This window comes from Leptomonas pyrrhocoris, assembly GCF_001293395.1.
Source record: "Leptomonas pyrrhocoris isolate H10 chromosome Unknown, whole genome shotgun sequence".
Classification (NCBI taxonomy): Eukaryota; Euglenozoa; class Kinetoplastea; order Trypanosomatida; family Trypanosomatidae; genus Leptomonas; species Leptomonas pyrrhocoris.
In genome coordinates, this window is record NW_015438359.1 from 1,080,699 (window position 1) to 1,093,198 (window position 12,500).

General features: G+C 62.5%; 2 protein-coding genes across 2 annotated transcripts in view; both read left to right on the plus strand.

Moving 5' to 3' along the window:
• ABB37_02161 (hypothetical protein) overlaps positions 1-11,763 on the plus strand; it is a gene marked incomplete at its 3' end in the record, with an annotated part of 13,225 nt that extends 1,462 nt beyond the window's left edge. The window contains exon 1 of the mRNA XM_015798991.1: positions 1-11,763. This exon is cut by the window's left edge and continues 1,462 nt beyond it. Coding sequence (XP_015662469.1) covers positions 223-11,763 — 11,541 coding nt within the window. The 5' untranslated portion in view covers positions 1-222.
• Positions 11,764-12,223: 460 nt separating this feature from the next.
• ABB37_02162 (putative enoyl-[acyl-carrier-protein] reductase) overlaps positions 12,224-12,500 on the plus strand; it is a gene marked incomplete at its 3' end in the record, with an annotated part of 1,151 nt that continues 874 nt past the window's right edge. Inside the window, exon 1 of the mRNA XM_015798992.1 lies at positions 12,224-12,500. This exon is cut by the window's right edge and continues 874 nt beyond it. Within this exon, the coding sequence (XP_015662470.1) occupies positions 12,256-12,500 (245 nt within the window). The 5' untranslated portion in view covers positions 12,224-12,255.

Here is a 12,500-nt window from a genome sequence, read left to right on the forward strand (position 1 = left end):
ATATAAACATACACGCCTTTCTTTTTCGTTCCGCTAACGAGGTGTTCTTTCCTCTCTTGTGCCTCCGCTGGTGGAATTTTTGTGGTGTCGCATCATCGAATTGTTGTTGTTGACGCGGCGTGAACATTCCCGTGTCACGTCTCTTTTAGAAAGTTTACCTCCTTTAGGTTCGCCAGAAGATTACTGTTGCTTTGCACTCGGCTACTAGTCCACCCTTCAGATATGGACGACACCTCGTTCATCTCTGGCCTCTCCGGCATCGGCGACGCAATCGGTGAGTCCAGCTACGGCCGCTGCGTCACGCTGTGGATCACCCGCTGCGAGCCCGCTGCTGAGTCCCTCTGCGTGCGGCTCGGCGGGCCGGGCAGCCAGTGGTACACCGTTGCCCTCCCCATGACTCAGCCACTCACCATCTACCGCCCGTCCCGCGTGCGGGTACTGCGCCGCGCGACGGAGCTGGCGTTTGCCACGCCGGTCTACGCGCAAAGCCCCGCGGCGGAGAGCAACGGGGTCCGCCCCAGTCGTGCGCTGACGGCGATGGACGTGTTGGTGAACGTGGCCAGCGCTGATGCCGGGTCGACGATGCTGACCACCGTGGCGGACAGTGCCGGCGGTGTGCCGGACGAAGCGCCGTCCACGGAGCTGGTGGCGGCGGCGGCAGCAGGCGCTGGCGGAGACGATGACGGGGCGTTGCACGCGCCGCTGCGTGTTCATTTCCGCTGGGCCATCGGTGAGACGCTTTCGGGGGCGCCGCCGCCGACCGAGGTGGCAGCGAGCGGCGCAGCACCGAAGGAACCGCGTGGGCCTTCGCATAATGGCACGGTGGAGATAGAGGGCAGGAAGTGGGAAGTGCAGAACGAAGTGGAAGTACACGACTCCAACGCCGATGGAAGCGCTGGCCGTGACACGCCATACCAAGAGGGTCAAGACGACAATGAAGGCGCAGCGTTCGCCCTGCCGACTTCCGTCAGTGACGCGTCTTACGACAAGATGAACTCCGCCCACAAGCAGGACTCTGCCGAGGCGGCCAACGCCACCGTAAAACCGCACTCGCCGCCGTCCGCCGCGCTGGGCGACGAGGCATCCACCCCCAACATCTCAGCTGACTCGTCCCTTTTCAAGCCACTCGCTCCACCACGTGCATCAGGGCCGGACGCGGAGACGCAAGACGGTCACCTACGCAAGCACCACGCTGTCGCTGCGAAACCCTTCATTGACGTGGAAGAGGAACTCCACAGCCATCACGACGACGACGCTACGAGCGACGCGGACGGTGGCGGTGCCCGCTCGCAGTCGCCCTTCAACGGCAGCGAGTTCACGCCCCAGCCCCGCGCGTCATCTCCACACATGTCGGCTGGCGGGTACTCTTCTTCGCGGTCCAACACGCCACGGCGGCAACGTCCGCGCAGTGCGCGACGCAGCACCGTGCATATGGACCTCGCACCGAGGATGGAGGACACCCTCGAGCCGCCGAGGAAGGAGACGGGAACTGCCGTTGCACCAGAGGATTCAGTTCACATTAGCGATGACGATGTGCGGTGGCAGGCGATGCACCACCCGCCCCAGCCCCCGCTTCTCTCCTCCACCGGCAAAGAAGCCATACCGGCTCGCGAGCATGCACTTCCCTCCACAACACCTATAGATGAACGCTCGAGCACGGCTCCGAATGGAGAGCGCAGACAAGCACCCCTGCCGCCAGCAAGCGAGCTGCGTCCATCGGTGGACAACCTTTTCCAGGGAGTTGCAGCCGGTGAGCTGTTGGTGGCGGTGGCGGTGGTGGCCGTCGTCAACACCAACAGCGCTGCGGATCCGCACCGGGTGGTGTCTGTCGGCATTAATGCGAGTGACGCCGCCTTTGCGGAGTGTGTTTCGTTTCAGACCGCACCGACGCTGCGTAGTCTGGCCGCGGTGGTGCCGCAGATGAGCGCACCTGTACTTCTGTGCCCACTGCGACTCAACCAGGAGAAGGCGCAAGAAGGAGGAGTCACGAAGGACGGCGCGCAAAGCACGACATCGACGACGTCGCTGCACGCCGCCTGCACCGTGACGGAGTCGCTGGCCGCCAGCGCCAACGCCACGACGATCTCGACGGTGTTGTGGACGACACGCGCGGACGTGGACCCGGTCGACGCGGCACAGCTCTCTTCTACTTCCCCTGTCGAGCAAGAAGTGCGCTTTCACGGGGCAAACGGTGACGTTGTCGTCACGCAATGGACGTACATCACCGTTGGCGCCTACCGCGACGCCGTGCTTAACTTGCGCTGCCGCGCCGATGAGCCAGGGCACCCAACCCTCCAACTTCTCCTCGTCGCGAATGAGAAGTGGGACAGAAGGAAGAGAAGAAACAAGAAAAGACCCGAGAACGCGCAGACGAGCGTGCCCGTGCACATCTGGGTGAGTGCCACGGGCTCAAAGGCAAACGCTGTACAGCACCGACTGGCAGCAGCAGCGACGGAGCACAGCCTTTTGCACCAGCCCGTTCATGTAACGCTGCAAGATACGCTTGGGTACATTGCCGTGCACGTTCCGCCTCTGCCACAGCGCCGCCAACGGACTAACAGCGACCCAAACGCAATCTCTCACGTCGTACCGCTTTTCTTTCGTGGCTTTTCGGATGCATGGACGCGAGCGAGTGCGCTCAAGCACGCGCCTGTTACGCTGTACTACCGTATTGTGTCCCCTGCTGCGTCCTTGGAGCTCCCCACCCTCGCCCCTCAGTTGCCCACACCGCCTCACACCCCTATAGAGAAGACGGAGGCGGACAAGGATGAGTCTGCGAAGGTTCTACGTGAAATGATTCTGACTGTCAAGCCTCCTACCTCGCTCGTGACGAGTGTCTTGACAACGTCGCTCTCCGCCGCTTCACGTGCAACTTCTGGACCGCCCCGAGAAGGCACCGAACCGCCCGCAGCAGCAGGAGCAGCGGCACCAGCAGCGTCTTCTTCTCTTTCTCAGACTTTGCCCTCTTGGTCCATTGTGCTCCGTCACGCCGTTACGCGTGCCGTCCTGGCGGAATCCGCGGGGACCGCCCTTACCTATCGCTGCTTTCTCCCATTGTCCTTCGAAGAAGCGGCGGGAGCTGCGGCGCAGCAGCCGCAAGCATCGGCATCGACCCCCGATCCAACCCAGGCGCTCAACTGCTTGCCATGGGAAGTTGCTCTCGTTCCTCGCAACGCCGCAGCCACCCTTACAGCCGCTCCCCCTCTTTCTTTGCCACAACCGCCCACCTCAACGGGTCACGTCCCCACTCCCCCAGCCAGCCGTGCCACCCGCCGCAACTCGCGCAGCCTTCTATACGATGCCGCTACTTCTGCTGCCAACAGGAAGCGTGCGATCGGCGTCAACGACGCAGCTGCGTGGACGGGGTCGATGTTCTTCTCTCACGCGCAGCTCTACGCTGCCGCAGCAGTCCCTGGCGCCACGACGAGCTTCACGGCCAACCCCTGCGTCTCTGCCCCGTCTCCCAGCACGACGAGTTCGGCCACGCTGCCGTCTGCCTCGACGCTGCTCGGGGCGCGGGTGGAGGTGCTGTGCGATGTGCGACAGCACTCGCTGGACGCGCAGTCCGCCGTATTTTATCTCCAGTCGCTGCGGCTGATACCGTCTCCCATTACAGGACCCAGCGCAGCAGCAGCAGCGGTAACGGTTGCCCCGTCATTACCACCGACCTCGCAGCCCTCTGTGCCTTCCTCGCACGTGCGGCTGTGGTTTTCCACCAGCGGAAGCAGCACCGAAGAGCTGCGGTCAACGTGGTCCGCGATGCCAGCGGAGGCGCCGTCGATAGCAGACGTGCAACGAGCCTGGGCACCCGCGACCTCTTCCCCCTACGCCTCTAGCAGTAGCCCGTACCTGTGCACGGATGCACGCGGCCAGCTTTGTGCGAGCGGGGCGCCGGTGCTCCTCACCACCAACAACGCACGTGCGCGGCTCTGTGTGGCGGTGATGCCGGACATTGCTGGTGCTACCGCAGGCCCGTGTGACGACCCAAAGAAGTCGTCCTCCAACGCAGCGGAGGAGGAGACACTGCGGCGCTGCGTCGCTGCCGTGCGGAAGCGTGCCATTCACCGCTACAAGAAAGCAACGCGGGCAGGTGGCGGTGCGAAGGAGGGCGAAGGCGGAGACGCCGGCGAGGACGCGAAGGAGCAGCACAAGCCACCGTCGGCACTCTCCGTCGCAGAGGTGTATCTGCAGTGTCTGCATGCGGTTGCGATGCGGGTGGACAACTACGCGGAGGTGGACCTCCAGCCCTCCCTAATCGCCGCCAGCGAGCGCCAAGGTCGCTCCCGACACCGTCTGCTGCTGAGCTCCGTCAGCGGCATGATTCGGCTGAGTCGCAGCGTGGTGTTAGAGCTGCAAGGTCAGTGGATTAAGCTGCCACGGAAGGTGGCGCAGCTGTCAGACATTTACACGCCGTCGCCGCGGCTGTGGGCACTGCGATGCAGCTGCGTGGTGCGGCGCACCGGCGACGAAATGCAGGACGCTGAGCAGCAGCAACCTCCGCACCGCACGACCGGTATTGCAGATAGCGATCCGGTGCCGCTTGCGCAGGAGGTGTTGGAGGCGGAGCGTGGCTACGACGTAACAACCAGCAGCATCCCGCTCGACTACGCTGACCCGTCCGAGGACGCGGTGCAGCGGCTGCTGCCGGGGCTGTCGTACGATAAATTGGTGGTGCGGGTGAAGCAAGCTGATCGGAGCCTGCAGCCCTTCAAAGAAACTGTCACCACTTCCGCCGCAGCCCGAACACAGGATGGCGAAGAGCCCGTCATGCCGGAGGAAACCGGGGAGCTGTTGGAGCGCATCTTCGGCCCCACCGGGGTCGCACACAACGCCTACATCGCTGACGCCTCGCACAAGGTCGCCGTCGTGCACTTCGTGTTTGGCGAGGCCTACACTACGAGGACAGTGCTGAATGTAACTTGTGCCGCCGTGGGCGCCTCTGCGATGCAGCCGTGTACAAATCCACACGAGAACAACGGCTACAACCCCACGCCGCGTTCTTTGATGAGTGCCCCCGGCGTCGCCCGTGCACCGACGGTGCAGGTGGTATGCGATGCCCTCACGCGGTCCTCCACTTTGTCCGGTTTCTTGCCGGAAGCCGTCGTCACGCGGTTGTTTCCTGGTGTGAGTCACCGTCGCTACCCACCGGAGCTGACGTGGTACCACGGCGGTCTTGCCGTCGCCGCTGACACGGAGCAGCAGCGCCGCGCGGAGGGCCAGACGGCTTGGCAACGCGGGCTGACGGAGCAGCGCCTCGGCTCGCAGCAGAAGCCGGGCCCGCTGGTCGTCTCGGCCGTCACGCACCACCCGCACGAGAGCCTGCCGCTGCTGGTGGAGTCCTCTCTCACTCGCTGCGGGGAGGGCAGCGCCTTCTTTGTGTTTGGCGGCGTCTCCGCGATCACCGGGGTGGCCTCCTCTCGGGCGTTCGTGACGGACGTCGGCAGCCAGAGATGGCTGGCGCTGCGGATGCTGAAGGGCAGCCCCAGCAACAATATCAACAGCGGCAGCACCACCGTGATCTCTCCCCGCTACGGCCATTCCGCCGTCTACCGTCCCTCAGACGGAGCGGTGTACGTGTTTGGTGGACGTGGTCGTTACGAGGGCGGCCACCATATCAGAAAAACTTCCGCGAACGGACGAGGCTCCGCGGCGCACGGCGCTGTCTTTTCGGATGTGTGGAAGCTGGAGTGGAGTGTGGACACGGCGACCGTGGTGTGCACGGAGCTGATCTGCACCATGGCTGAGGCCCCCTCGTTTGCCACGACTTCATCCGTTTTGGTTCCGGTGAACGAACATGGTAGCGGTGGTGGTGGTTTGGCTCGTTGGCGGCACGCGGCGGTCCTGCACGATGACTACCTCGTCGTCCTGGGTGGTCTGTCGGACAGCGGGACTTGTTGCTCCTGCAGAGAACTCTTGTACCTGGACTTGAAGTCGCGGGAGTGGTGTGCGCGGCGTTCCTTCGGCAACGACGCCCCGTCACCGCGCTACGGCCACGTCGCCGCCGTCAGCGACGCCACGGCTCTCTACGTCTTTGGTGGTCGGACCACCGTGGAGGACGAAGGGGAGGCCAAGTCCGATGTCTCCTCTAGCAGGGACGGAGACACCTCAAGGGAAGGTAGTAGCCGTAGCGCTGCTGACGCTGCGGCGGACTTCTATAAGATGGATCTCATCACACGCATGTGGAGTCGCGTGGAGCCGAACGGCACGCTGCGGCCCCCTGCGCTGGAGTTGGCGGACATGACAGCCTGCAGACTCGACGGCTGTCCGGTTTTGATTCTCGTTGGAGGTCGCGTGGCCGAAAACGATGCCGCACCCACCGCCGGTGATGACGACGCGTCGGCGGAGCTGAGGGTATTTCTCTTCTCACCCGCCACCCTATTCTGGCGCCGTGTGAAGATGGCCTGCACACCCATGCCAACCCGCTTCGGCCTGCGAGCGGCAGTCACCGCTGCGGCGTCTACGACGAGAACCGCGTCGGCCACCATGACAAACGGATATGTGGAGAACACATCCGCCTTGAACAACTCCACGCGGCTGCGTCGTGGCCTCCCCGCGCGTGGTCAGCGCCTTGGCGCCATCGTCATCGTGGGCGGCCTGCCTCTCAATGAGGCAGCCATCGTGGAAACTTCTCCCGCCATTACGTTGCTCCTCGCGGCAGGCCACGGTGGCGCCACGGACACTACGCACAGCCGCGGTGCGAGCCCCTGCCAGGGTGCAGCCAGGTCCGTCCGCTCCCCCTCTGCAGTGCAGCAGCGCCCGCCGCGACTGCTGTCCGCGCCGTGCGGCCCTGCGCACTCCGTCCCCCAACGACCCGCCACCAGCCCCCCGCGGTCGACGCCGCACCGGCGAGGGCCACCGGGGCTGCTCCGGAGTGCTCAGCAGCAGCGACGGCAACGTCGAGACGGGGACGACGACGAGGGCTGCCGTGGCAACTTCATGATTGCCGCCCCCGCCCGATCGCCCATGACCCTTCACAGGTTCGTGAACGGACTGCATAACCGCTCTCCCCTTCGCCGATATCCGGGCGACGGGGGACTTACCCTCTTCTTCAACCCGGAGCATCCGAGTTGCTACAGCACCCTCACACCGCGGCAACAGAGACAGCTCGTGCGCCGCCTTTACACGAACGACTTGCAACGCCGCGCCGCACGTCAGGAGATGCTGGAGGAGCAGGTGTACCTCGAGCGCACAACACCCGTGGTCCAACCCAGCCGAAGCCGCAGCCGCTCACCAGGCGCGCGGACAGCGTCAGCCACGCGGCCTGCAACCCGTGTGTCTTCTGCGCCGGTTCAGAGGCCTTCCTACGGCACGCCAATGGCGATGGGCGGCTCTGACGTAGAGAAGGAGCCCTCGCCGGTCCCGGTGGCGCAGCGTGATCTGCAGAGTGCATTTTTGATGCATGGTGACAGCAGCAGCAGCAGCATGACCGCGTCTTCCCTCACCCCATCTGACAGCTCTGACTACGATGAAGAAGGGCGACAGGATAGCAACGACGACAGCGACACTGCCCTGCAAGTGCTCCCAGTGATTGCAACAGAAGAACGTGCTCGCGCATCACACGACAGCGATGGCGAGGGTGCACATAAGAGTCCGTCCAATACGTCAGAAGCGGAAAAGGTAGAAGGCGGTAGGGAAAGGATCAGAAAAGACGGCGCGCAAGACATGGAAGCTGCTGAGCGCAACGACGACGAATACGAAGACTCCTTCGTCTCCTCTTCAGTGGATGATGACATTGGCAATGATGATGATGTTAATGATGCCCCTGAGGACGCGGAAGCGGAGCCACCTGCTAGGCCCAGCTTCCCTTTACCAGTGCCCTCACCGGCAGAGCCACACGATCGTAGCTACAATAAGCTCCGCAGCGACAACGCAACGAATGCCCTGCTGACCGCGTCAAGCCTCACCAGCAGCAGCCGTGACGCGCTGGCCGCCACGCAGGCAGGAAAAGAGGTCACGGAGTACTCTCTCCCGCTTCCCCTTTCCGTGCCAGTAGCGCGCGCCGTAGCAGACCCGCAGCCCAGCAGCAGCGAAGAGGACGAGGATATAAAAGAAGAGGGCGAGGTCGGTGAAGAGGAGGGGGAGGGGGATCCTCACGATCGTGCCGCCTCCGCCCACAGCAGTTCCGCGCCCCCGACGCCCGTTTTGCCGATTGCGTCGGAAAGCGACCGTTTTATGAAGGCCAGCGACGACAGCGCGAGCTATGTGTTTGCAACGTCCGCGAAGCGTGAAAGTGCAGAGGAAGAGAAGGGACAGAAGCTGTATGCCCCGTCAGAGCCTAGTCACAACGCGCCATCAATGCCGCATACGTCTGCGCCACCGACGGCGGTGGCAGCAAGCGAAGAGGTGGACGATGAGGACTGGGTTTCCGCCTCCGTCAGTCACAACAACCCCTCTCTGAACGAGGCCGCGCTGAACGCGTCCGCACCCGCAGCGGATCGTATCGTGTCCTCCAAAGATGAAACCGTGGAGGAGCACGCAGAGGAAGAGGAGCACGAAGGCGTGGCAGAGGAATACAACACCGATGACGAGGAAGGCGACGATGACGATTGGGAGTCAATCTCTGACGACGAAGAAGAGAGGGAGGAGGCGTCCCGTGACGTCGCAACGCCACTGACTGAGAAGTCAGAGGGCGATGCGGCAGCCCCAGTTGTAGACGCAAGCAACGGGACGAGTGACGAGGGATACGAGGAGGAAGAAGCGTTGATGCCCCCGCCAGCGCCACGCGAGCACCCCACCCCACCGGAGCCCTCTCCATCTTCGTCGCTTAACTCCGCACCTCCAGCCCAGCACTCTGCGTTCGATGACGCAGAAATCGAAAGCGGGGTGATGTCCGACGCCGTGCCAGAAGATGAAGTCGAAACGCCAACCAGAGGAAGCGGCTCCTCCGAGGCTTCCGCAGTTGACGACGCGAGTGCACCGGCAGCAGCTGCGGCGGTGGCGGGCGACGTGGAGGACCGCAAGGAGCTGTCGGAGGTTTCTTCCTCTGGAGAAAACGCCGACGAGAGGAGCGCGGAACGTGCGAAGCCAGCCGCAAGCCTGTCCGATATATCCTCGGAACTGTACGATGACAATGATGACGCTTCTTCTTCGAGTGACGCCGCAGAGATGCCCGCTTTGCCGGGGGGAGAGGAGGCAACCACACCAGCCGCTTCGGAGCACTCCGCTCCTCGTGAAGATGCGGCACCCGTAGCTGCGCCGTCTACTGCGGCAAGTGAGGCGGCGGAAGAGCAACGGGCAATGTCGGTAGACGTGCACTCCGCCGAAGAGGGCGAGCAGGGCAGCGATGACAACGCAAGTGAGTTGCCCTCCGCCCACACACCGATGACGAATGCCTCTGTACCCCAAGAAGAGCCGTCCGTGGAACTCCCTGGCGAACCACCACATCCGTCTCAAACTTCTTCTTCACATAAACAGGTAGAAACACAAGAGCTTGGGGATCTGCCGCCGCTAGCAGCAACAGAGTTTCTCTCTGACCGCGAGAGCGAGAAGCCAGTGGAAGAACATGACGAGGAAAGGGCCGGCACATCGACGCAGCCGAGTGAAGCACCTTCTCTCCTAGGTGAGGAAGCGCCGCAACTTGTCTTGGATGCTGCGAACCACGATAGCAGCCTGGACGCAAATGAGGAAAAGGAGGAAGAGGAAGAGGAAGCGGAAAGGTCGGACGCCTCTGCCGCTCCCGAGAGCTTTCACGATGCAGCCGATCTTCTTGAAAGTGCCGAAGATGCCGCGGATGCTTCGGAGTTGTTCTCCGAACCCCCCTCACGCCTCAGTGCGCCCGCAGAAGCAGCGGAGCGAAGTGACGAAGAGGAAGAGGAGGAAAAAGCGGTGGGCAGCTCGTCTGCTTCTGCGTCGCAGCACCTTTCGAACCCGCCAACCTCCGAGCACCCTCGAGAGAAAGACGTGCACTCGGCCAAATCGGAGGCGTCTGAAGCCTCCGCACCGCCACTGCCACTTCCACAGCAGTCCGCACCAGAAATCAGCAATAACGGTGAAGACGCGGTGGCAGAGCTAAGCGAGGTTGCGGCGTCATCGCCCGAGGAATCGACGGAGCTTCTGTCAGCTTCCACGCCATTGTCAGTCATCGAGAAAGAGAGGCAAGAGGGGGACGAAATGCCGGTAGAGACGGCCCCCCAAGCAGCGTTGCATGCCGGCGATGAAGAACAGGCGAAAATGACAGGAGACGTTGAGCTGCCCTCCGTGACATCAGTGGAGAGCGATGAGCAACAAACACCACCTGCTACCTCCAATTTGGTGCACGAGCATAACAACACGCCGGAGGCGCACGACGCAGCCGCTGACGCTAAGGAGCCCGCCGATGTTTCAGAGACGTCAGCAAGACTGACGGACGACGAAGACCTCGTCGTTTCACATGCGCAGGAAGACATCGGCGCCAGCGACGAAAGGCCCGAGAGGTCGGGTCCTGCAGAGAGCGCATCTGCAGAAAGCGCAGCGCAGCAAGCGGAAGAAGTGGAAGAAGATGCCACGCCTCTGTCTCCGCTCTTTGTGCCTGACATGACTGACGAAGCACTCCACCAGTCTACCAACGTGCCCGATGCCGAGGAACACGCACCGTCCCTCCACTGTCATGATGACAGCGGCGTGAGAGCTACGGCAGAAGCAGCAGCGGTCCCTGAACCCCCATTAGCAGAAATTGAACAACTCGACACAGCATCTTCTCACAGAGGCGAAGAGGAAGACGAAGACGCAAGAGGCGGTGAGGCAAACGACAGAGAGACTTTACCCAGCGACGACACGCCGGCTGCCTCCACGCACGAGGCCTCCACACCTCTGCACTCTGCCGCAGCCTCTTCGTCTCATCCGTTGGTGGACGAAGAGGGGGAAGAGGCCGCACCTGTTGCTGATCTTGATGGCGATGCCGCCCCAGCTCTTCACGACTCACCGGAAGACGGCGCCGAGTCGTCCGAGGATCCTGCGCCCAACTTGAAACCCGTGGAGAGTCTCGAAGAGCTGTCCGACGCAGAGGACGCCGGGGAACATCCATCGTCGGTGATGCCCCTGTGGGATGGTACATCAGAGTTGGCGAACGAGGAGAATTCAAAGGAGCCCTCGCCGGCGGTTGCCGCCTCTGAAGGGGGAGAAGTAGAAGAAGCTGGGACTGCGGACAACGGCGCAGACGAAGAAGAGGAAGGACAGGCCGAAGAGACGCACGAAGACGAAGTATCCTCCGTGTCTGAGGGCGATGCGCGTGACGGTGTGCCGCCCCTTTTCGGTGGCTCTGGCGACGCCATGAACCCGTTTACCGCGCACGCCGCCGCCGCCCCTCGCGGGGAGGCAGCTGAGGTGTCTCCCGCTGCTGACTCTGCGCCTGACGCGGAGGAGGAAAGGGAGGGCGCTGGTGAGTGGGAGGAGACGGACTCCACCCCGGCTGCGTCGAGCCACGGCAATCCTTCTGTTACCGTTGCGGGTGCGCCTTCGTTCCCCTTCTCGAACAGTGCAGCCGCCGAGAGCGAGCAGAGCTTTGACGCGGAGGATGTGGTGGACAGCACGCACGCGGGAGCGCCAAGGGCGGGTGTGGAGGAGTGGAGGGAGGAGCTCTCTTCCCAGCCGGAGTCGCCGCCGGCAACGTCGGACGCGCTGGTGGACATCGCGCAGAAAATGTTCAATGATGAGGAGACGCCTGATGTGGATCTGAACGACGGTCGCGATCTGCTCGATCGGCGCCGGGGCGTGGAGGAGGAGGTGCTGGACGACGATTTTGATTTTTTGATTTTTTTTTTGGTTTCCCTTCTCGCGCAGATGTAAGCATATATATGTCCTAGCGTAGAGCTACGTTGTTATTGTTGCCGTTCTTGTATTAGTCTTCCTTCCTGTACCTTTACTTTTCTTTTGCTTACGTAGACCTTTCAAACGTGCGAAACCGTAACGGCTTATGGCGTACAGTTGCTGCATGGATTCGCAGAAGTACAAGCTGTCTGGTTCTTCTGGCGGCATTCGTGTTTTTGAGGCTTCTGCAACTCCAGCAGACAATGAGCTGCACCGCCACCTTCATATCGTCGCTTCTCCTCTTCCTCATTCTTGATGGTTCGCCGGTGCGTCTGCACGGCGCTACACATCCGTGGTCCCTTTTAGGGTGACCCTATTCTGCGCTCTGAAACCCAAAACACCTTCCCTCTTCCACTCTTCTTCGTTTTTTTTTCTTTTGTTTTTGTCCCGCTCGTCACGCACTTCTTTGTGTTGATATATTCTTTTTGCTTGTTTGATCAGAGTCACACACGCACGCTTTCTATCCTTGCGATGCCGCTCCTCCGAAACCGGCTGTGCGGGTTGGCGCACTGCGCGCTGCCGCTGATTGGTGCTCCAATGCTGGGCTACAGCGATGTCTCCCTCGCCCGCGCGGTCGCGAGCACCGGCGCGATCGGCAGCGTGCCGTGCAGCGGGATGGCACCCGGGCAGCTGTGCACTCTCGTGCAGGACAACGTCGAGCATCGACTGTGCTACAACTTCTTCTGCCACCGCCCCCCGCCAGCGTCCATGGCGAG